The sequence below is a fragment of the Enhydra lutris genome, unplaced genomic scaffold (genome assembly GCF_002288905.1).
Source record: "Enhydra lutris kenyoni isolate GAN:26980312 unplaced genomic scaffold, ASM228890v2 scaffoldscaffold80, whole genome shotgun sequence".
NCBI classification, from domain to species: Eukaryota; Metazoa; Chordata; class Mammalia; order Carnivora; family Mustelidae; genus Enhydra; species Enhydra lutris.
The window spans coordinates 3,986,315-4,010,686 of NW_019154164.1; the positions used below are offsets into that span (position 1 = coordinate 3,986,315).

The 24,372-nt window shown below is 44.8% G+C and overlaps 1 protein-coding gene across 1 annotated transcript; it reads left to right on the forward strand.

Moving 5' to 3' along the window:
* The first annotated feature begins 6,174 nt into the window (after window positions 1–6,174).
* On the forward strand, window positions 6,175–23,342 carry LOC111160976 (calpain 6). Its single transcript, XM_022524393.1, has 12 exons — window positions 6,175–6,339; window positions 14,229–14,360; window positions 15,355–15,563; window positions 16,080–16,272; window positions 17,063–17,256; window positions 17,477–17,554; window positions 17,662–17,848; window positions 19,444–19,566; window positions 19,728–19,930; window positions 20,521–20,642; window positions 20,987–21,123; window positions 21,764–23,342. Exons 1-12 carry the CDS (start codon window positions 6,175–6,177, stop codon window positions 21,944–21,946), a joined length of 1,926 nt encoding a protein of 641 aa, XP_022380101.1. The 3' UTR covers window positions 21,947–23,342.
* The last annotated feature ends 1,030 nt before the right edge of the window (window positions 23,343–24,372 follow it).

The following is a 24,372-nucleotide window of genomic DNA, read 5'->3' on the forward strand; positions in this document are numbered from 1 at the left end:
CAGGTGAGCAGAGAGGACATTTGCACACTTTTCTTTGCTGGATAACTTGGAGGCTAGAGGAGGTGAAGCAACTTGAACTTTATAGTTGATCAAACTCTGCAGCTGTAATTTTTATGAGTTGTCGGAATCCAATAGGCGTGAGGAATAGTTTGAAAACTTCAAAATGGATGGGACACTCTCTGATCGGGGGGATTGTGGTTGTCTGGCGATGAGATTTTTCTGGTGATATCTGGTCAGTTGTGTGTGGGGTTGTTCCGTTTTGTTGTTGTTTTTGTCTTCTTGTGATACAAAGTACCTGATAAGGAAGAACGAACCTGGAAGGGAGGTGTGGAGGGAGAAACCCTCTCAAGGCTGACAGGGCTTCCTTCTGGCATCTGCTGACCCACAGCTGTGGGCAAATTATTGAAATGCAGGCATGATCATGGATCTACACTGTGTACAAAAGGTCTTTAAAAACCTTGGAATTGGGGTGCACGGGCTGTGCGCTCTTGCACAAGACAGAGTGGCAGCGAAGGCTGTCCCGTCTGCTCGGTCAGGGGGGTCCCTCCTGCCCTGGTGACAGGTTGACCTTCTTCTCTGATTTTCCCTCTAGCTTAAACTTTGATTTGCAGTGGGGGCTCTATCCCCTTCCTCCCCACTCCGCTGCCACTCACGGAACAGGGGCTTAACTGGGCTACTTGGCCAGAGTGGGGTGGAGGGTGGAGGGCAATGAAAGAATCCACGTATTGCAATTGAAAATTGGTTCTGAGGATTTGGAGCCTGCGGTTCGGGGAGAATCTTCTCAGAAAATGAAACAAATTCTAGCATCCCAACGGTCTCCTCTGGCTTCAGGATAAAGCATTGTGGTTTGTATTCATGTTTTACTGAAATATGGCTAACGTCTCATTTGTTAATCTCGGTTGTGAAATTAAGGACATTGTATAGTGTGGGGGAATTAAAAAAAGATTCTTCAGTTGAGGGGGTGGGGGCTGCTAATTAACTCCCCTACCAGTTTGTCTGCATGTGCGCGTGTACACGTGTGATACTTGGAATTTGAATACTGGTCTTTATTTATCCTTACGGAATCCCTAGCAGGACAGGGTTAAGTCTAAACACTTGCCTTGTGAGGAATAGGTTAAAAAAAAAAAACCTTACCACATACTTGGGTGTTTTCAGTTCCTGAATTAAAAGCAGAAAAAAAATCCCTTTGTGACCCCCAGACAGTGTTTCTTTGATTAGCCTTGATTTGAAATCATCTCACCTTCTGACAGCTTGCAATTCAAGCGCAAAACTCTTGCATGCATTCTTGTGAGAAGAAGACAATGAGAATTCTCACAAGTAGGAGGTCTGAGTTTTCAGGCCAGCTCTATCATTAACTGTGTATGTCACCTTGGACCCGGGCTTTCACCTTCCTGTGAAAGCCAGGAGCTGGGTGTCATGATTTCTAAGGGTCCTTCCAGGTTAACATTCTATGAAAATTGGAAGCGGATTCTCGCAAGGCTGTAAAATGCGAGTTATAGGATGGGCTTATTCATCTGAGAGGGGGGAAAACATGTAGTGGGGCAAGCCAGTCAAGAAGAAGTGGTGGAAGAGAGAGAAGGTATCGAATGGCAGAGGGGCCATTTTATATCGGTCTTTTAAAGGTCAGTGAGTATCTTAGTTAAGGCAGGTGATTACGTCTCATTTTCCCCTAAGGACAGAGATGAGATTTAATGTGCTAAAAATGCATGTTTTCTAATACCAATGCTGGACATTGGTCTTATGTTTAACAGTTAAAAGTATGTGTGCATGCTTAATTTTATTAGATCCCCCCACCCCCACCAGCGTGATACCCTCAGGTATACGAAACAGCCACAGTATTTCCATTGTGCTGACGGTGAATCTGAGGGACAGAACTGTTATCTACACTAAATGGTGGTATTTGGGACTTGATCCTGGATCCGCTGACCACTTGTGCTCTTTTTACGATTCCAAATTGTTTTGTATTCTTTGATAAATTTCTTCAATAATGGAATTAAAGGGAATTGTGCACTTTTATTTTTCTTCCAATTTCTTTGAACAGTCTTCTCTCTGGATGGAGTAGATGTGTCCCAGATAAGGCTGGATCTGAGGACGTTTATGGTCCCATTCCAACCCCAGGATATCTGGCCAACCATTGGAATCTGGTCAGCCATATGTTCCCTGGTAGAGGCGTGTGCAGGGATGTGGGCTATGACTGCCTGTAAAGCCATGGGAAGCACTATTCTCTGGGGAGCATGCCTGTCATCCTTGCGTGGGGGCCACACTAATCTTCTCAGTATCATCCCATTTTAGTGTCTGTGGTGCTGAAGCCAGCACTCTGTGGAACGTGGATGCTGAGTTTTTATTGCTTCTGCCTCTCCACAGCACCCCTGCCTGTGAGGCTAAAGTGGTGCCTACTTCATGCCTGGACAGAGTTAGGTCTCCTGCATTCGGTTTGCTCTGAAAACTCCTAATAGCTGTTACCTCCTATCTTGCTTTGAGTACAGCACAGAGGGGGAAACTGGGGGTGGCGCGGGGAGGGAGGGAAGCCAGCCAAGGACACCACCTCGGGAGCCATGTTCTCCCACTCTCTCCCCCTAAATGCCTGCCCTTCCTCTCCCACTCTCCCTGGGCAAAAGCAGCTTGTAGCCTGCAGACCAGATTTCCTCTATCAGAGAACAATTCTCTTTAAGAAACTGAGGCAGATTTCCCATTTTAGAGCAAAATCTGGTTTCTGTGTTAAGGCTGACCCACAGGTGATGAACGAGTGATTTTCTTCTTAGGAGTTTGCCCAGTACCCTACCCCCCACGATTTCCAGTCCAGTATGTAGCAAAAACTCCATCCTCCAACTGCAGCCCTTGTATTATTCTACGTGGCAAGCTCCCCCAACTTCCCCTGGCAATTTCCCACTTTCCATCCTGCATCCACACAGCCTTCTTCATGCTCTATCTCTAGGCAGGACATCCTCATTGAAATCGTACTGTTTGCCACCGTCGTCTCAATGCAAAAGCCCACACTCGGCTTCACCCAATCACCCATGATATGTACGACCCTCAGGACACGGGGTCCATTTGTTAGCCAGAGGCTGTCTTTGGTTGCTACCCTAAGCCCTAGCTTTGTTTCTGTTTACTGACTTTCTGAATATGCCATCTTTAACTTGAAGGCCCTCCTGTCTTCGCAGTTGGGTGCAGTAAGACAACCAAGAAGGAGTGCTCCCTTACCCACTCTCCTGGGCTCTGGTGGGGCAAATTGTTTGTGACAAACCAACAAACCCAACTTACAAATTTCTGGGTTTCTAGAAGTTTTTTTTTTTTTTTTCCCTCCAGACTTATCTAATGAACCCTCCGAGGTGAAGGGTTCTGATTCTCCCATGATCATCAGACGGTGGACATAAAGAACCTTTTCAATATCCACCATGGCAATAAATTCTAGGCAGAATGACTCCAAGTTAGGTATCATGTTTGCTTTGGAGGGTTTCCCTCATTTGAGCTTAAAAAAAAAAAAAAAAAAAGTCCCTTTGGTGACCAAAAGAAGCAGTGTGGTGTGAGGGAATGCTGCACGCTGAATCTGACATTACACAGACCCGGGCTGGAGTCAGTTTTACATTTCTAACTGTCCCTTCTGCGAGTTGCCATTTCTGCAGATACAAAATAAAGGGCCCGGATAATGCCTCCTAAACATGGCTGCCGGGAAGAGAACATGAACTAAAATGCGTGTTTCAGACGATACATGCAAACATTAATTGTCTGTGTAAGACCATTTTGTCCATTCAACAAATATTTCCTGGACAGCAGGTTGTGCGCCCAGCTCCGTGCCAGGCCATGAGAGCACTGATGATGTGTATCTTGCCTTTCCAGAGCCCTTTTCACTTGTTCAAAGCACTTTTACTCTAACCATCTCATTAGGTACAGCCACAGGGTAAGGAAGGCAAGAGAGATAACCCCACTACCCTGATGAGAAAATAGAGGCACAGAGGAACCAAGCCAGAAATGGGGCACAGCTCTACTCTGCAGGTCCAACGGGACTTGAGGCTACGATTTTATTCAAATGAAAGCCTGTCAAATTTCAGGCTGATAACCTGCTATTCCATATTTCTGTGCACCCCCCAAATGCAAGTGCCCACACCCGAAACCTTGCCCTATACACATCAGCTGGATATTGTGTCTCTGAAAGGGTCTACTGGGATCATACTGGTTTTTCAAATCAAACCTGATTTTCTTTTCAGTTGATGTGGCTTCTGTCTGTGGACAAGCCTTCCTCATGTAACAGGGACTCATCCGTTGACCGAGTAGCAAGGGAGGCATGGGGGCAGAGGGCCTTCGCAAGAACAGGAAATACCCATTTATCCAAAACGTTCAAGGACTAGGAGGTTCTGGCAAACTAAATATCCTAATTGCCCCAGACTATCCCCCATTTACAATCCCCAGCTTCTGGCAGTCCATCAAACCTTCCAGGGAAAGCCAGAGGCACAGTAGTGTTTGCTATATGTTAGAGCACGCATGAAAATTAGGGTCCAATTGTAACAGGCTCCAAAAAGGAAACTTAGTGTACATTCAGTTGGCTCTGATGCTGCTTAACAGAAAATTATTACTGATACCACTCATGCCTCCAAATACAATGAGATACACTTTAATATTTAAAATATGTGAACAGAACTGAATCTGATGACTAAAGGCATTTTGGTATTTTGCAATGTCCTGTATGTAACCTTCAATTTGAAAAACAATGGTCAATAAATAAGGCTATATATTAGTTTAAAAAAAAACTATGGTTCTTTTCAGCTTCTTATTCTTTGAATTCAGGGCAGGGATAAGTTTGTTTTTATATATTGTAGTTTGCAACTAACGTCAAATTCAATTTTTTTTATGGTTTTCAAATAGGAAGTCTTCCTTACCAGTAAGGCATCTCAATGTAATACTGAAAGGACATGAAATAAGATAGTAGAGAGGTCTGATTATTATTTCACTTTTCATAAAATAGTGGCTCCCTCTTTATTAATTGGATTTGAGCTGTGTTACCTAAACAGACACTCTTTAAAGTGCTGATTAGTTTTTTTTTTCAAACTTCGCCCACTTTTCAGCAGATACTTGGACCTTAGATTTGCCTGTTCTGACCCTCATGCAATCACGAAATATAGACATTTATCCATAAAATGTATTTTTAAAATAATTGGCACCATGTAAATTTCACAGCCCTCCTCTTACTAACCATTGAGCATCGAGAATCATTAAAATCATTACAAATCTATCTTTGTGAATCAAGCAAGGGGATTGAGAACCTTATTATCACCCCAAAGCTACTTAAAATCAAAGTTGTCTTTCAAATTATCCCCATAAAAACCAGTTGTTAGGGACATTTTAGTGTGGGGCACTCAGATAGACCATTGCTTGAAGAGCCACTATATTAATTCTCTATTTAGCCATGTGAGATTTTTTTTAAAGCAAAGAAAGCAACAATGTATTGCCATGGGATAAGAATCTATAGTCCATCAAATTAGTGTAATTGAATTTCAGAGTCTTGCTTTTAAAGCGGGCAGATGATTGCATGTTAGGCTTTGAAGAAGAAAGAGACACAAACAATCTTTCTATCTTGGAGGCCATCTGCTGAGCTCTGTTGCCTGCATTAGCCTTCTTGGCCAGTAATAAAAAAATGCAAAGCTCTTTAAATGATAAAAGGGAAGGAATTGTGTAAAGGGGCTCCATAGAAGTGAAAGGGGCTGCTTCTCCCCAGAAGCACAAAGTGTGTGGCCCTCAGGGCACCAACTTATTCTGAATGTAATAAAATGACTTTTTTCTTTTATCTTTGAATTTAAAATTATCCTTTGTTTGAAAGCTTCTCTACGTAAAATGGAAGATAGTCCTTTAAATGCTAATGACTCACATTTAATGAGCAATCTTAACATTTATTTTATAATTTTTCAATAATATTGTTCAGGCCTATATTGCCCTATTTGGCAGAGGAAGAAACTGAGGCCCCCAAATGTTTTAGGCACATTAGGCAAAGCTCCATGCTGAGCCTGGACCCTATTTTCCCTGAAAATCTTCACTTTTCTTCTTCTAAAGCCAAGCTCCACATTCCTAGCTCCAGGAATAAGTCACTGGGGTGACTACTCTTTGTCTAATTTCAGGTAATCTTCAAAAGAATTCTTCCTCCAATGACCACAATTTTTCTCATTCTAGACATAGTTCGGCAGTATGGGTCCTCCTCTGAAGGTCTTCAAAAACCAGAAGTACCAGGAACTGAAGCAGGAATGCATCAAAGATGGCAGACTGTTCTGTGACCCGACCTTTCTGCCTGAGAATGATTCACTTTTCTACAACCGGCTGCTTCCTGGGAAGGTGGTGTGGAAACGTCCCCAGGTAACTCTGTCTTTTATTTGTTGGTTGCTTTGCTTTTTACTTTCTGTCCCCTTCTCGATCTCTTTCATCATAACTCTGTCTGGTGCACTGTTTCTCTCACACAGCCTACCACATGCAAAGTGATTTAGGAGACAGCTTTAATATGGCAAGTGTTACGGATCGGTGCTTCTGACTCTAGCTTGAGGTATCTTGAATTTCAGTCATATTTGGCCAGACAGCAAATTTAAAAGAAGAACAACAAAACTCTTGATAGGACCAGCATAAATGAAATGAACTCTTACAAGGACAAGATGGAGTTTGCATGGGGGGAGGAGGGGAGACTTCTCAGTTACTCTTTGGGTACCGTCTCCTGGATCCCCCCACCATCAGCCAAGTGGGATCTAAGTAGGAGTGTAGCTCTTTTTACCACCTATCCATAGTTACTATGGTTCTCTGTGAAACAGCTGTATATTATGTCTCTAAAGCAAGTCTCAGGACCACTTCACCAGCCCTGCGTGAGAGGGAGCTCAGTGTATACAATGACAGAATGGTGGAATCTGTAGAATAAATGGCAGGCAACCTCGCCCTCTCTAAAGCGTATAACTGGAGGAAGGATATTACACCTGAGCTCCTTCCCGAAGTGGCTTCCCAAAGGCCATAGAGGGCTGTTAGGAAATGTACAGGCTTTTTGGTTGCAACTTTTTAGTTGGAATTTCCAGAGCTTACGCTCCGAAATGGACTTCTCACGAGAGCCATTGCAGTTGCTGTAGGTTGCCAGCAGGTGGTGCCAAGATACATTGGTCCCTTTAAGGCTCTTGCGTCTCCTATATGACTGGAAGGACAGGTCTCAGTGTTTGCCTGCAAAGTATGATAGCCATTGAGAGTATGAGACTGGGAGAAGTCCTCTCCATCGGAAGGAATATGACAGTCCTCCTGACTTTCTGCGCCTGCAGTTGTTGACATCCCTACAGATCACTGACCGGCAATAAAAATCCGGGAAACGTGAGCAGAATTCACTAGCCACTAAATCGGTATGCAGAGGGGTAAGTTTTGTTTTGTTTTGTTTTGTTTTTGCAGAAATGCACGGAGCAAATAAAGATATGTAGTCTCAGTGCCACTCTTATAAATGGCTGATGATCATGAGGGGCACTACTCTTTTCTGATGCCTGGATCTGAAAGAAAGGACATCGATAGGGCAGAAATAGCTGAAAAGGAGGCAGGAAATTGAGGAAGGTTTTTTTGTGGGGGGTGGAGAGGATATCTTTTTAAAATAGGACAGACTTGAATGTATTTCTAGGCCAAAGAGTAAACAGTAAAGAAGAAGAGGTTGAGGACACAGGAGAGGGAAGGAATGATTGATGAGAATGAGGTCCTGGGGGAGATAGGAGGAGACCCAACAGGTGGCAAAGTTGCAAGCCAACACGAAGCCATTTCCCAGATGTGAACCAAGCTGACAATGCTTTCTGTACTAGCTGGGTCTTGAGACACATGCTTCCTCCTCTCTCTTGGCTCAGTCCTTTGTCCTTTGCCGCCTTCTTCCAAATTCTGTGGACTGAATCCTAGATGGATTAGCAGGGAAGGGAAAAACTTGATAAGCAGGGCAAGAATCCATCTTGCCTCTGAAGCAAGCAATACCCCTTCCAGGGTGAGAGGTATCAGAAAGAGAGGGTGAATTGGGGTGGGTAGGAAAAAGAATCAGCATTTATGTCATGCCTACCACGGGCCTAGAGACTCTGTTTAGACTTTTCTGTACATTTTTTTTTTCATTTCCTCTTCATTCACCATGGCTTGGCAAGGTAGGTATTGTATACGTTTCTCCAATGTGATTCTTTTTTCTGGTTTGAAAACTAGAGGTAAATATTACTATGTCCATTTTATTGATGATGATACTGGGTCTCAGAGACAAGGTAAGAATTTGCCCAGGGTCCAACTGCTGACACCCTGGGATTTGAATCCAGGTTTGACCCCAAAGTCCATGCTGCCACGCTGCGTGGAACGGGACACAGAGCTATTTGGGTCCCCTCCTTTGCTAAGATTTGTAGTTTCCCCCCAGTCGGTTCCGACATTCCTCCTCCCTGGGTCGATGCTGTACATCTGTTAAATTACCCATATTCTCCCTTCTGAGAACATACTGTGAGCTTAGTCTTAAGCCCAAAGGGAGCGTCTTGAAAAACATTTATGGAGCATCTACTCTGTGCACCCTCTGTGCAATTAACAGACACAGTCTGGGGCGAGGTGCTCCCATTCTAGTGGGAGAGGTGGCTATTGAGCTATCAAAGAGTTAAATAATAAATGAATGCCTGATATAAGGAATGTTATCTTCAGGCATACAGACAGTAAATCCTGAAGGGTTTTGAAGAAGGGGGAGATCAGCAGATTGGAGTGGTTGGGGAAGGGGCCTCTTGTGGGAAGGAGGGAAAAACAAGGTTCTGGACCACCATCTGAGTCTCCTCAAAAGGCTCTGGATTCCTTTCCAGCCAGAGTGGAGGCCAAGCCTGTGGTCAAGAACCACGTCAAAGTTCTCTGGCCTCCCATCAGGAAAGCAGAGAGACAGCCCTGGGCCTCTCTGAATTGGCTCAGGAAGACCAGATGGGTCGCTGGCCTCACCCGTTTCGTTGGCAAGGTTGAGAGCCTGGTTTGTAGGAAAGTTCACAGACATCTTGGCCCTTGGCATGCCACACAGCCTCATCCTCAAACAGGGCTGTTTTCTGAAGTCTCTAAAATGGAAGAAGCATGATTAACCCGATAGTCTCTGTTTCTTTCCTTTCCCATGTTTGAAAGCTTCCGCCTTTATAAGCCTTCATGCCTGTAAACCCCACTGCTAGTTGAACGAAATGACTTCAGTTAAGCCCCCAGTATCCTCGGGCAGGATTAAGTGTCCCCTTCTTCCCAACTGCCCCTCCCTTGCTGTGTCCTAAGGAGCCACTTTAGATAGGCAGGGATTATGGGAATGTTTTGCAGTTACTCAGGGCTGGCTTATCTGCCATACCCTCCAGAGAAAAATTTTTCTCCTTAACTCCTCCAGGGGTCCGCTGGCCCCAGCTTTTGGCTCAGCTTCCTGGGTACACTGGTTTATGGCTTGAGACATGTGTTCCTGAACTTTCCTGTCCTTCTGGAGCTTCATCGTATGCAGTCATAGTAAATTCTAAACTATGCCGATTTATACTGACTTACAGTGTGATTGTAAGGCTTCAGGTAGAATCTTTAGGGCTGAAATCTGGCTGCCAAATTCCCATTAAAAATCTCTTCTCCAGCCACTTTCCCCTCCTACTCCACTCTGGCTTTTTTTCCTGACTGACTCATACCCAGCCACAGTAGTGTCTTAGAGTCAGACACATCTAATCCCTGACTAAAGAGGTTCAAACCCTCATGGGGATTTGTGCCGCAACTGTGGGGAAGGGAGGGCAACCTGCACAAGATCTTCTGTCAGCTCTGGTCGAGTTTTGAGCTCTGTCCCTACTTGCCATTTCCTTTGCCCAGGTTCTTTCATGAGGAATACCCTCCCCAGGGGCCATTTCACTACCCCAGGTGGGAGGAGGGTGATGAGGGTCTGGATGAAAGCCAAAGGTGGTAGGAATGGAAGGGAAAGTTCAATAAGGGGCAACATCAGAAGCAGAATACACAGCCCTCAGTGACAGATTGCCTGGGAGGAAAGAGTAAAGGGGAAACACTTTTCTCTGTGCTAATAGATGTTTCCAGCCCCCTGCTGAATGGGGCACCTCCATGCAGTCGTTTTGGCCTAGGCTGGTCATAAAGTTCTTATCCTTCCCAGAGATCATGTCCCCCCAACCTGACTTGTCCTCATGTTTCCACCGGTGACGCAGTCGAAGAGAGTTGGATGGGTCCATCCCATTTATCTCCATCGGTCCTGCTTATTTTCAATTGTGCCATTTACCAGCTTTCCCACAGCACAATTTAGAGACTGTAAAATTTACCTGCTGGAAGAGTATGAGGCAATGATTTTTAGTAAATTCACCAAGTTGCAAAAACTTCACAGTAGAATAGTCACATCATCCCCATGAGACCCTTTGTACCCTTTTGCAGTGAGTAACACCCCCCACCCCATCACAGGCACTCACTAATCTGCTTTGGGTTTCTATCTAGATTTGCCTGGCTCTAGAGACTTTACTTGGAACAGAAAAGTAGCTTCTTTTGCTTAGCATAACATTTTCAAGGCTCATTCATGTGACAGCATGTAATCAGTTTGTCCCTCCGATGGCTGAACAGTATTTCATTTCATGGATGTGTACATTCTTCCCAATTAAAGCAGTTTGAGATTTATACTTGGAGTCTTCTAAGCCAAAGCCTAAAGGCTCAAATAAGATAATTATGTCGTGACTTGGGTGTCTGGACCCCTAGCCCCTCAGCATGGCAAGCCTGGAGCTCTCTTGGAAATGCTACAAGCCTGATAATCCTATGTCTCCCTCCCCAGTCTTCCAGAGGTCTCTGCGAAGGGAGATGAGGTGAGGACAATGGCAAGGACTCTCAGTGCTCAGCTAAGAGAACATATTTCCTAGAGAAGCTGTTTTGCTTATAGAGGGCTTTGACTCAGGGATGGGGGTATGTGGGGACCATTCCTGGCTTTACTCTTGGTGTCCAACTTTCTAGTTGTGTGTGTTTCCCCCTAAGAAATTATTTTGCCTTGACAAACGATCCAGTTCAAGGAATACAGCAACTGTGCCAACACAGCTGGGAGCCATTAGGGGCCCAGCATCTTCCCTCCCTCTCAAGCCACCCAAATATGTGAATATGTGAGCTGTGACCTCTTCCCAACTCCATTCCTTACCAGTCCAGCAGAGCTCAGGCCACAATAGCCCCTTCACTCTCCATCTCGGCTCAGAGTTACAGAAAAATTTCTCCCATCTTACTTCCTTACTCCCGACATGAAGACACCCCATTGTCCGAAACTAGGGAAAAAAATCAATAAACAGCCATTTCATTATTTTCAAATGTGTCACCAAAAAAGTCCATTTGTCCGTTAGGTTTGCACTGGCTTATTACCCTTTACCTTTTCTCCCTCTTTAGCTTCTTTCTAATCTCTGACTTCCTGAAAGAGGTAGAGGTTGTAGCGTAATAAAGATTTTCTCCCATTTTCATGTCACGATGCTGACATACACCAGAGATTGATTCCCACTGAGTGAATTAAATTGAAGAATTTAAAGCCGATTGGTGATATTTAGCCTGGAACCAAAAGCTGAAATATAACTTAAGCAAGTCTTTCCAGAACAATGAAGAGCTATTAGGCGAATGTTCAGCAGAGAGTCATGAAGCATATTCCCTAACTATATGTCTTATTGAAGAATCTAAAACTTCAGTCCTAGTTCTCCTACTAACTAGCTGCCTGCCTGGAAGGGCCAAGTTGCTGCCTTTTCCTGAGCCTTTTTCTCCTTTGCAAAATAAACAGGTTGAGTAAATAATCCCCAAGATTTTTTTAGCTTTGACAATCTATGGCTGTTAATTTATCATGTTTAAAATCCATTATTAAGTGGCCATCCATCATGCATGAAGAGTGGTAAAGGAAAACTGGGCCATGGGCCAGTTTATAAGAGGAAATAGAAAATAAAAGATTTTGGGGGGGCCCAAATTTATATTCTTTCATGATTACACACACACACACACACACACACACACACACAATGACCACATTCAGCTTGGATCTACAGGAGAATAATTACCCAGTTTCTCAATTTGAGTTCTGTTTACAGGTATTTGTTCATTTATGTGACCCTTTAAGTCTTGAATAAAAGCTGGCATGACAAAAGTGTTGGCTGAGCCTGGATCCCTGTTGTGAAATGAGAGCTTCGTGGCAATCCAAGACACTGTAATGTAACCCAAACCACTAACAACTTTATGTGAAACCAGCAAATAATTTGCCTTAATAATCTAAAAGCACACTTTTCCATACGTCAGTGTTCACTTTATTGTTTTTCCATGCCAGGCAACTATTATTTGCATAATCTAAACCCAAGAAATCATTATATAACTTCTTGTCTTGCTCCAAATAAAATGGTAACACCTGGCCCACAAGAAAAAGCTGTGTTTAGTTTCATCTTAGAAAGGGCAAAGAAACAATTGGGAGAAAAAGAATATCAGGGCCTAATTCACCCAACATACCTACTCTATACTCAATAAGTGAAAAAACAGGCAAGTCCCAAACCATAAAAAGATATTAAGATAGAAGTCTTGGGGCGCCTGGGTGGCTCAGTGGGTTAAAGCCTCTGCCTTCGGCTCAGGTCATGATCCCAGGGTCCTGGGATCGAGCCCCGCATCAGGCTCTCTGCTCAGCGGGGAGCCTGCTTCCTCCTCTCTCTCTGCCTGTCTCTCTACCTACTTGTGATCTCTATCTGTCAAATAAATAAAAAAACCTTAAAAAAAAAGATAGAAGTCTTCTAAGACAAAAAAGTAATGTCGAGACACTAGGTATGCATCTTAAAATAAATAAATAAATAAATAAATAAATAAATAAATAAATAAATAACCAGAAAATCCCAAACTGAAAACCCTCCTAACCCTCTCTTTTTGGCAGAGGGATGCCCAATTAATCTTTATTTTGGATTTGTCCCTGCCTAGGATGTTTATTCCTTTCCAGAGTGATTTTGGCTTTTAAAGAATACATGGAATGTTTCATTCTGTAGACCAGACCCTTCATCAAGGAGAATTATGTCCATTAAAAAAAAAAAGAGGTTTGAGAACCAGAAAAATATAGCTGTCTCTATTTAATAAATTTTAAAAAGATATATGTCTAGATTTTCTTCCCACTTGAGACTAAGATTTATTTCTGCTGGGTAAGCAGAATCTCAAGGTACTGGCCAACGGCTTCCTCCATGAAGCTTTCTCCAGCTACTCAAGACTTCGTTGGTATTTCCTGCTTTTGAACTCTGCAAGTGCTGATTCTCTGAGTCACACAATCATGTCTTCAATTACAGGATATTATGGAGGCAGCGATGTTTTTGTCTATGCCTCTCTACCCATTGTGCCTCCATACCTCTCTCTTGTCGAACCGCCTCACGCTAGCCTCACGCTAGTCATCCCTATAGCTTCAACTCAAGTGTCACTACGGCTATTCAATCTTTTCTATCTACTACCAGGGAGACTTTGGGGATCCTTCCTCTAGACACTGATTATACTTTGAAAATAACTTTAGTGTGCCCTCAAACATCGTGTTGTTATTGTTTTATTTGGGTCTCATTTTCCTACTCGCCGTGGGAATAGCACAGCTGTTGACATATTGGGGAAACATAAATAGTGCCCCTCACCTCTGTCTGGCTTCCCTCAGAGCAACCTCTGTGGGAAAAGAGTGTGTTGAAGTGCTCCTGTGAGTGGTCAATTACCACCTGCTATTAGTGCTGCCACCATCTATATTCATCCAAAGATGTAGAAAAATCTAGTTGCCATGGAGACTGCTCTTGCCTTTGCTTTTTGTTGGGGAAAGGGCTTTCTGTATAAGGTCTCCTAACTCATTTTCCCAGGGAGGGAGAAGCATTCACCACTATCCAGCCTTGTCTTTTGAAATGCAATTAACCTTCCAGGCACAGGTGCTTCAGAAAATCTCCTCGTGACCAATAGGACTGGAATGCAATGTGCTAATCTCTAGTTCCCTTCAAAAGCTCACTGCTTTAGGGAAAACTCTTCTGAACCACAATGCTAGTTCTAAGCGCCCCCACCAGCCTATCTCGACCTGTCTCATTGCATCCTTGCCTCTCATTTCTCCTGCCACTTCGCCTCATAACCCTATCTCTGCTCCGGATGATTGACTGCTTTGTATTTGTCCTCACAAACCCCCCCACCCCGACTTTCCCTTTATCCCATTTATGGAAGTCCTAGTCACTATCTTTGTCCTGCCTACCTCAGCTCACGCTGAGTCTTGGGAAACATTTTCCACCCCTTAGAACCAATTGTTGTATCCATAGGACATCTGTGACGACCCCCGTCTGATCGTGGGCAACATCAGCAACCACCAGCTGATCCAAGGGAGACTGGGGCACAAGCCGATGGTCTCTGCGTTTTCCTGTTTGGCTGTTCAGGAGTCTCACTGGACAAAGGTATCCCCCTCTCTTGTGAGACCTCACTCAATTTCCACCTTCTTGTCTTCCTTAGTAATTTGGGAAAAATCAGGTTGTAAGGTTTTTAGATTGTTCAATTCTTGAATTATGAGGATTTTTTTTTTTAACCAATACAGAAAGTTGAAAGAATTTTACAGGGAGAACCTCTATACTCACCTAGATTCTTACCATAAACATTTTACTCTGTTGGCTTTGTCACACATTAGTTGACCTTTTGTCACTTGTAGCTCTTTGATGTAGTAGCTCTGCGTACTGGTGTTCTTTGCACCGATTGGACGATAGAGCCAGCAGGGGCCAGGAAGTCACAGATAGGAATAACAGAAAAGACAAGAAAGATGGAAATAGTTCTTTGAGAAGGTTCTAATAAATTCTCAAGTAAAAAAATTCCTTCAGCATTTAGGTCAAGTTGAAAGCATTGAAATGTTGACTTGATTTGACTTTTCTTCAGAAAAAGAATTTTCGAAGAGTAATTTGTAACTGAATATAAAAAGAGGATTTCTTCAACATAATTTTGTTCAAGGTGTGAATCAAATCCATATAGAATCTACATGAAATCTCTAGGACAGACCTTTGAAACCCGAAAGTACAGGGGTCTTGTATTTTCAGTGATTTTGTCTTTTAAAATGCCTTATTTAGGTGGTTAAACACACAACTGTGAATGTTTAGATAGACAGTTTCTCATGATCAAGTTTGTAAATTATCTGTGGGAAATAACTGAATCCCTAACTGGCTTCCCCTCAGTCACCCTATGTGTATTCGGGGCCTGCATGGTAATATTATCCTCAACAAAAGTGACCTAGGGAAGCAAAATTTGGGCAAAAAATACCCAAATTAAGACTTCCCAACCTAGACCCAAACCAAGTTATTTGGTGTGCTTCCTACTGCCGTATATCTTTGCTGAAAGTCAACTGCAACTCAGTATTTGGGTGTAGTCTGGCGAATAACACTTGTACGACTGTTCTTATATTTCCAGACAATTCCCAACCATAAGGAACAGGAATGGGACCCTCGAAAACTCGATAAATATGCTGGGATATTTCGCTTCCGTTTCTGGCATTTTGGAGAATGGACTGAGGTGGTGATCGATGACTTGCTGCCCACCATCAATGGAGATCTGGTTTTCTCCTTCTCCACCTCCATGAATGAGTTTTGGAATGCTCTACTGGAAAAAGCTTATGCAAAGTAAGGAGCAGGGTTGACCAGTCAGTGGTCAGGGTAGACGAGGGAGGGAAGGCCGTATTTGTCCTTGGAAAATTATTCTCACCCAGCCGAGCCCTTGAGTTTAAATGGGATAGGATACCAGTCAGATCTAAGGCATTGCTTTGGGCCTAGGCCTGGTCCTCAAAAATCCTGGAAGATAAAGAAATGAGCTCTTCTGGACTCCATTAAAACCCCTCCCTACTCCTAGGTGCCCCTTCCTGCTGCTAATCAGTGGATCACATAGCGTGATGCCCTCACTTTTTCTCTTTCCCTAATATTTACCTAGACAAGGAAGCTTCTTCATGGACTGTCCTTGCTCAACATAACCTAAGCTCAGAAATCTCTGACTATAATCTCAGAATATCTTTCATTTCATACCTCGAGAAAAGCCAGCTGGTAAATGCTGGCTGGGCGAGAACTGTTCTAGTTCTTGGGAATAAGATGTTCTCGACCTGGAAAAATCAGTTTACTGAGATAACCTTGCATATTTGCACCCAGGTTGCTTGGTTGCTATGAAGCCCTTGATGGTTTGACCACCACTGATATCATCGTGGACTTCACTGGCACACTGGCTGAGACTGTTGACATGCAGAAGGGAAGATACACTGAGCTGGTTGAAGAGAAGTACAAGCTGTTTGGGGAGTTGTACAAAACATTTACCAAAGGAGGACTGATCTGTTGCACCATTGAGGTTTGCTGTCTCCCCAAAACAATCATTCTTTGCTCACACTACAAAATTAGTAGGGAATGTCACTCTTCCCCCAGAAATTCAGGAGAAGGCATTATGGTGTCCAGAAAATTAGTAATATACATTGAGTCCTTGATCAGAGGCCACAGAGCTTTAACTTACTTTATTTTGCCACAGAGCTTTAACTTTCTTTATTTTTTAAGAATTTATTTCAGACAAAGAGAGAGAGAGCATGAGCCAGGGGTGGAGGAGGGGCAGAGGGAGAAGCAGACTCCCCACTGAACAGGGAGCCTGATGCAGGACTCTTTCCCAGGACCCTGGGATCATGACTTGAGCTGAGGCCAGAGACACTCAACTGACTGAGCCACCCAGGTGCCCCAGAGCTTTAACTTTTTATCCTTCTGTACCAACTATCAAACTGGGGGCCAGTAGAGTTTTTGAGCTGGTGTAAGTAACCTCTGCTAAATTATTCCTCCTGACTCTGCCCCTGGTGGTGGAAGTTATAGCTGTTTGTTCACACAATAAACCAGGCCCACCAAATTTTTAAGCTGCTCTTACCAGTATACTATTGTGGGTAGTTTCAATCTGAACTATTTAAGTGGGTTATTATATTAAATTCTTTATTTCCTTTCTTTCACTTGCTTTGTGTCCAGTCAGGTGTCTGGATAAAATTTCTATCGGCTCAGGGAGAACTGGCTTCGACCATACTGGGATAAACCAATCAAGGAAGAGTTGGAGCCAGGCCTTGGGTCTCTCAATTCTTGTGGCTTTATGTATTTTCCTTTATTCTCAGTCTCCTAATCAGGAGGAGCAAGAAGTTGAAACTGACTGGGGTCTCCTGAAGGGCCATACATACACCATGACTGATATTCGTAAGATCCGTCTTGGAGAGAGACTGCTGGAAGTCTTCAGTACTGAGAAGCTCTATATGGTTCGCCTGAGGAACCCCTTGGGGCGTCAGGAATGGAGTGGTCCCTGGAGCGAGATGTGAGTGACGTTTCACTTGGACAGCCCTGTAGTTCTCTCAGTGCATCCCTCCAGATTGCTAGCAGGCTGTCATTGCTTAGTGGCATCTGTGGGGTCTATCACCCAGCCAGAGGCGAAATAAAGCAGGCCCAATCCCCACCACTTTCGGTCCTTTGGTGTGCTTCCTGTAGGAAGTCAATGGTAAACCTAACTGCTTATCTCTTCATCTGATTGCTTTTAGTTCTGAAGAGTGGCAGCAGCTGACTGTGGCAGACCGCAAGAACCTGGGGCTTGTTATGTCTGACGATGGAGAGTTCTGGTGAGTGGCTGGATTCTGTGCTGAGGGCATTGGGGCTCCCTACATGGAACTACCACGGTAGGTTTTCAGCACCATGTTCATTTCTTTCGGGCCCTCCTTCTGTTCAGGATGAGCCTGGAGGACTTTTGCCGCAACTTTCACGAACTGAATGTCTGCCGCAATGTGAACAACCCTCTTTTTGGCCGCAAGGAGCTGGAATCAGTGGTGGGATGCTGGACTGTGGATGATGATCCCCTGATGAACCGGTCAGGAGGCTGCTATAACAATCGTGATACCTTCCTGCAGAATCCCCAGGTTTGAATTAATTTGGTCTTTTTGCTTTACCTCCAACTTCTCAAGGCCATAGGAACTCAGATCTCACCTTGCAGTATTTCCTTGACATCGGTTTTTCAGTTTGCAGCTGTTGTGTAATATTCATCAACCGAGGTGTCTAGGGATTGGCTCAGATGCTGTAAGTCACTGCAGACTGTGTCTACTGCAGCGACGTATGTGGGCAATAATATTAAATTGGAGCCATCTCCTCTGACTGCCTCTCCCCTGGCACCATATTGCTTGGGGTGTCTCTTTGTGATTGTCTCTCATCAGACAGAAGGGATCTGCTTCCAGACACTCTCTCAATACTTTTTCATTTCTTGACTTTTCTCTGAATGCCATCATTATGCCTTCCTTTTCTCACCCAGAGCCAGGTCATTCTGCCCAGGATCCGAAGCACTACCCCATCAGTAACCCCATCCCATCCATCCTCCATTACAATGCTCTTCCACATGATCCACTGGAGTCAAGCCCTGGCACGCCCCAAAGCACAAAATCCAAACATCCAAAAGCCTGAAACTATAATAATCTTGATGGTTTTGCCCCCAGATGTGTTGATGAGATACCCACACGGGAGGCCAGAATTCTGACTGACCTTATGTGGGTATGTCTTTTCTATCCATGGGCCTCACTGGCGAGGCATTTGGAAGGACACTTAGATGAGTAGGCTGATTTTTTTAACTCATACTCCCCCCTGCCCATTCTTTCCATCTTAATTGTCCTTAAAGAAATGAAAGCTCCCATTACCGCCCTGCTCCCTACCCGACATCATCCCCATGTACAACCCTGGAAATGTTTCAAATATCAGCACATCGAGCTAGAGAAACGGGCTTTTGGCTTCAATCTTAACTGTCTGCACAAGATTGATCTTTATGGGTCTTGCAAATCTATGGTTCTGAACTTGTTTTCTGTTTCTTGCTGGAGGGAGAGAAAAAAGCAGAGAGAGAAACAGAGAGAGAGAGAGAGAGAGAGAGAGAGAGAGAGAGAGAGAATGGCTGAGGGAACAATCAGATACCTTTTAGTTTTACTGCCCAATGGCAGGATGATGCCCTGAGATGACGTTTCCAAGTCTCAGGCACAGGTCTGCAGCTTTCCTGCAGAGGGTGGCAAAGAATCAATCAGTTCTCCAAGGAAGTGGATCCAGCCCCACCCCAAGTCACATATCTGGGCTGGCTGTAGGAGGCTAGCTGAGAGGGATGCTATAGTATCAGGCTAAGCCAAACAAAAGTGCCTCTTGCCTTTATGGATTCTGGAATTTTTTGGTGGGCAGCTTTTTGAAGCAAGGGAAAATTTAAAATAAACCCAGTATCTTATCAAGAAGAATAACCCCTTTGGCATCAAAGACCCAGTCATGAAGTTGTCTCTCAATCCGTGCCAAATGCCATAGGGAGTAATGATATAAGATCTGCACTTAGCAAGCCCATGAGTTAGCCAAGGCCTCAGTGTCTGATCCGTGGCAAAGCCCAGAAAATAATCGGAGTCTCTGCTCCTCAATGTAGTTATCTTCCCTGAAATCTGAGCTGGCTCAGCTGAAACGGAAGTGCTAACTAAAGTCCTTGGTGGCCTCTTTCCCTTAGTACATCTTCACCGTACCCGAGGATGGGCACAAGGTCATTATGTCACTGCAGCAGAAGGACCTGCGTACTTACCGCCGCATGGGAAGACCTGACAATTACATCATTGGCTTTGAGCTCTTCAAGGTAAGATTGGGCATGTGGAATAGAGAGAATAATGACAGAGTCACAGTGGGGAGGGGAATGAAGATAGGTCCAAGGAAAAAGAAAACAGAGGACCTAGGATCTCCTAACACAAACACTGTGATTTGAGTGGGATGGAGAATTTTGTCCTGTCTCATTTCCAGGTAGAGATGAACCGCAAGTTCCGTCTCCACCATCTCTACATCCAAGAGCGTGCTGGAACTTCCACCTACATTGACACCCGCACCGTGTTTCTGAGCAAGTACCTGAAGAAAGGCAACTACGTGCTTGTCCCAACCATGTTCCAACATGGCCGCACCAGCGAGTTTCTCCTGAGAATCTTCTCCGAAGTGCCTGTCCAGCTCAGGTTCAGCTCCTGTGTCCAGCCCAGCAAACTCCTAGTCTCTGCTTTGCCTCCAGTTCTGACCCCCCACCAACCTCCTTCGACCCTGTTCCTCCTATGCAGACATGCAAAAGGACAATCTGTCTGAGTCAGACTTCACTGACATGACAGTGGTAGAACTATTTCTCAAAATGGTTATTTTTGTAACCATGAAAAATTCCCCAGGAGAGGTCTGAGCTTCAGAGCTCTGGGCTGCCATTTCAGGGGAATAGGCCTATAGCCTAAGCTTTCCCATGTACATCTTCTCTTCCATTTTCTGGCTGACTGTATTCTTCTCTTAAGCAGCTGACACTCCTCACTGCTCCTCTATTACATTCTGAGTGCTGGGTCACCAAAGCTACCTTTTCACCCCAACCTTGTCTACTCTGATCTTTATCTGCTGGTCCTTAATGCCAAGGGAAAAGAAAACAGACTCATGAAATATAAGCCATGTCTGAGGAATGAGCTGGGTCACTCAGCATTTCATGCTTTTCAGCAACAATGGCTGCCTTAACAGGCCGATCTCATCAGAGGGCATTCATCATCAGTAATGTGTCTTCTCTTCGATGTTCCAGGGAACTGACTCTGGACATGCCCAAGATGTCCTGCTGGAACCTGGCTCGTGGCTATCCAAAGGTGGTGACCCAGATCACTGTTCATAGTGCAGAGGGCCTGGAGAAGAAGTATGCCAATGAATGTAAGAACCACAGAGGTGTCTGGGAAAGCAAACTTCAGTTTCATTTATTGCACATATGTTTAGAAAAGGTGGTCATGAACGGTTCTCTCCAGGGGTATTTTCAGCCTCAGAAAGTCAGGATGGCTGTTGACCTGGACAGAGAATGGGATGTGAACTTCCTTGGGCAAGGCCTACATACTATTCATTTTTATAAAGGATGGGGAAGAAAAGGGAATTGGGAACCAGGGTTCGAGATCACCTGGTACCCAGGTGTTAGGCTGAAAAGTCCCTGTGAACTAGTTTCTCGACTGTCTAGAAAGGGTACTGTAATCACTCTGTTAAATGCGACTGTTGCTTTGTTCCAGCCGTAAATCCGTATTTGGTCATCAAGTGTGGCAAGGAGGAAGTCCGTTCTCCTGTCCAGAAGAATACTGTTCATGCCATTTTTGACACCCAGGCGATCTTCTACAGAAGGACCACTGACATTCCTATTATAGTGCAGGTAAGACTGTGAACAGGGAACAACCCCCCCCCCCCACATACACGCCCTGCCTCCTGGATGGCTCCCATTCCATTCCAGGTGCTAGATTATCCCAAGTATTTAGGATACTCAACTATCCAGGATACAGAGCAAGGGTCATCCTGGTCTTTGGCTGTTTGTTTTTACTCCAACACACCTACCACCAAGCACAGACACTGACTTCCTCATTAATTTCCATTGTAAATATCCTCTTCTCTGTCCCTTTCATTGTGGGCAGAAGCTCACACACTCACAGGTACACATGTTGTGACATATACTATAAAATCCCATGAGGGGAAGCATATGCCAGGTCAGATGACCCTTATCCTGTGAGGTCGGGATGGACCACTATCCTTTGGCTGTTTTTCTGACTTAGAGCCTCTGCCCAGCTGCCTTTACAAAGCCTTCACATAGCTTGAGGCTGACCTTGAGCCCTCCTGGCTGGCTTGTCACCACTCCTTTTTGAGGTAGCTTTCTGTCAGCCAGAGCCCATTATCAGGAAAGAGTTTCTCAGTTTTAAAGCTGAGCTTTCCAAGTTCAGCACTGGGTTCTAGATGCCATTGGACCAAGTCTGGTCTTGCAGAGGGTGGCTCATATTCACTTTCTTGACTTGTCTCTCCAGGTGTGGAACAGCCGGAAATTCTGTGATCAGTTCCTGGGGCAAGTTACTCTGGATGCTGACCCCAGCGACTGCCGTGATCTGAAGTCTCTGTACCTGCGTAAGAAGGGTGGCCCGACTGCCAAAGTCAAGCAGGGCCACATCAGCTTCAAGGTCATTTCCAGCGATGATCTCACTGAGCTCTAAATCTTCAGCTCTAGGGAATCCTGACAGAGCTTTCCAGCCTTCCCTTTTCTGTCAGGAGCCAGGTCTTACCTAATCCATACTCCTTTCAAAGAAAGAAACTCACAGTAACTAACTTTCCCTTTCCTCTGATAAATTCCCCATACCTCCCGATCCAGGTAGCATCAGTAGCTACATAACCTATATACCTCCAGCAGCTGGACAGGGGGAGGTGACAGTCCTATGTGGAGATCATACAGATGTTTGCCAACAAAAAGATCTCTGGGGCTTCCGGGGGTGCGATTTGAGCAGGACAACAACGGCCTGGATACCCTACAGAAGGCTTTGCTGCTTTCAGGCACCCAACGTTCTCTCCCCTGTAGGGCATGTTGAGGAGGGAGGAGGGGTGATCAAGGCCAAGCTGGTCTAGCCTGATATCCCAGCTCCTGACTGAACACTACAGACTTGCCAGCAGCATTTTAGTCAGCGGCCAGAGCCTGCTTCTGAGTCCCCAGCCCTTATCACCACCAGCACTCATTGCCACCTCCGCTGCCTCCACCATCAAATACCACCAAACATCACCACCCCCGGAAAGTGTTGTCCTGCCCTCACCCAAGTCACCCCCCACAGTAGGTTTTACCTTCATGTTGAGGAAGCTTCCTAGGTGCTTAATGACGAGCTGGAATTCAGTGAGGTTGAGACAGTGAGTAGGAAGGGCCTGAGCTCCAGCTCGATGGAAGCCAGCTGTGTGCCCCAAAGAGGGAAACGTGGAAGAAGCTGCAGTGGGAGACAAAGCCTCGGTCCCCCACCCATCCACACACACCTACACTCACACACGCGCACGTGGGCGCGCACGAACTACCGTTCAGGCAGTCAGCGGGCAAGAGGAAGGACGAATAAGTACCACACACCCCCGAAAGGATGAGAAAACCCACCCAGGCATATTGTACAGCCAATCTGGGGCCCCTGACTGCAATGTGAAACCTCCTGCTGCTGCTAGGTTTACAAACAAGCCCATTGTCCTGTGCCTCCTAATATCATTGGGACTGAAGACCCCACCTGGGGGCTTGAGATTTTGGGTCCCAACCCTAGGCCTCCCAGTTGGGAAGGTTTGCCCCCTGGGGGCATTTTTTTTTTGCCCTCTGGTTTTTTTCAGTATTTCTAAGGAATTTTCTCTAGAGTCAGTCCTTCTGAAATGTTCTTCCCTCCGTCTCATCTATCAACATTCTACCCTTCTTTCAAGGTCCAGCATAGACATCACCTCCTCCATGAAGCCTTCCCTAACCTCTCCCAACCCCAACTTCTGACAATATTTCAACGCTTCTGCAATGATGAAGAAAAAACATAGTTGTAGTACTTAGTCTAGTCCAGCACGCACTCATTTAAAAATATATTTTGTAGGTTTCTTTTTTTTTTTTTTAACTCACTCATTTCTTACCATGTTTTCCAGTCTGTGTAACTTCTCCAGTGCCTTCCCACCACACTGCCTTACATAATCCAAACCACAATAAAGTTCACAATCAATAAACTGACCGGTCTTGACTTGATTTGTTGGCCCAGGAAAGATGGCAGGAGTGACCATCTCTTGAGACTCATTTTGGAGCCACTAGAGTTGGAGTGGGGATAGGGGAATCTGTGCGACCTGATGCTTATCGGGGGGTGGGAGGTTGGGAGAACAGAGGGGGAGCGCTTCCATTCCACATTTAAGGATATTTACGTGGTATTTGGGGTTACATGATTTTGAAACCCCTATGGGATTGGACTCCAGGCCAAAGCTACAGTGGCCAGATCTTTCAAGTGCAGACCTCCCAGCAGAAGAAAATACCATCTCCTTTCTCCATCATCCAAATGGATGAGAAGACTTCATGTACTTGTTTCCATACTCAATATGTCATCTGCCCATCTTAGGGTAAGGTATGGGGAAGCTCCTCTCCGTTTTCCTTGATCCTTGCCTCTTGACAGGCAAGGCTATCTAGGCAAGGGAGGGGTCTCCAAGCTCAGCAGAACAGTCCTTCCTTTAATAAAGCCCTCAATCCCCGTCCCTACAACACTAGCTCTGACCACACTGGAGAGGACATTTTAACTATAGGTGTCCAGACGTGGTAGGGCTTTGTCAGAAATGAACTCTACAGTACAAGTAATGTAATAGTTCTATATGGTCAACAGATGGCACTATGATATTACAATTAAGCTCAAAGAAGCTATTATCTTTTTTTTTTTTTTTCCAGCAGAGTGAGAATTTTTTTTCCTCCTGCAAATCCAATGGTAGAAAGAAAAAGGAACGGACACTGTTTTTGATTGTTTGCCATGTGTCAATTTCCATGCCCAGTGCTTTACACTATTCACCTCATTTTAAAGCCCATAACAACCTTATAATGTGCTGTCATTATCCCCCTTTTCTCAAAAACAAGGAATTTTAGTCACTGAGAGGCTAAATACCCTACTCAAGA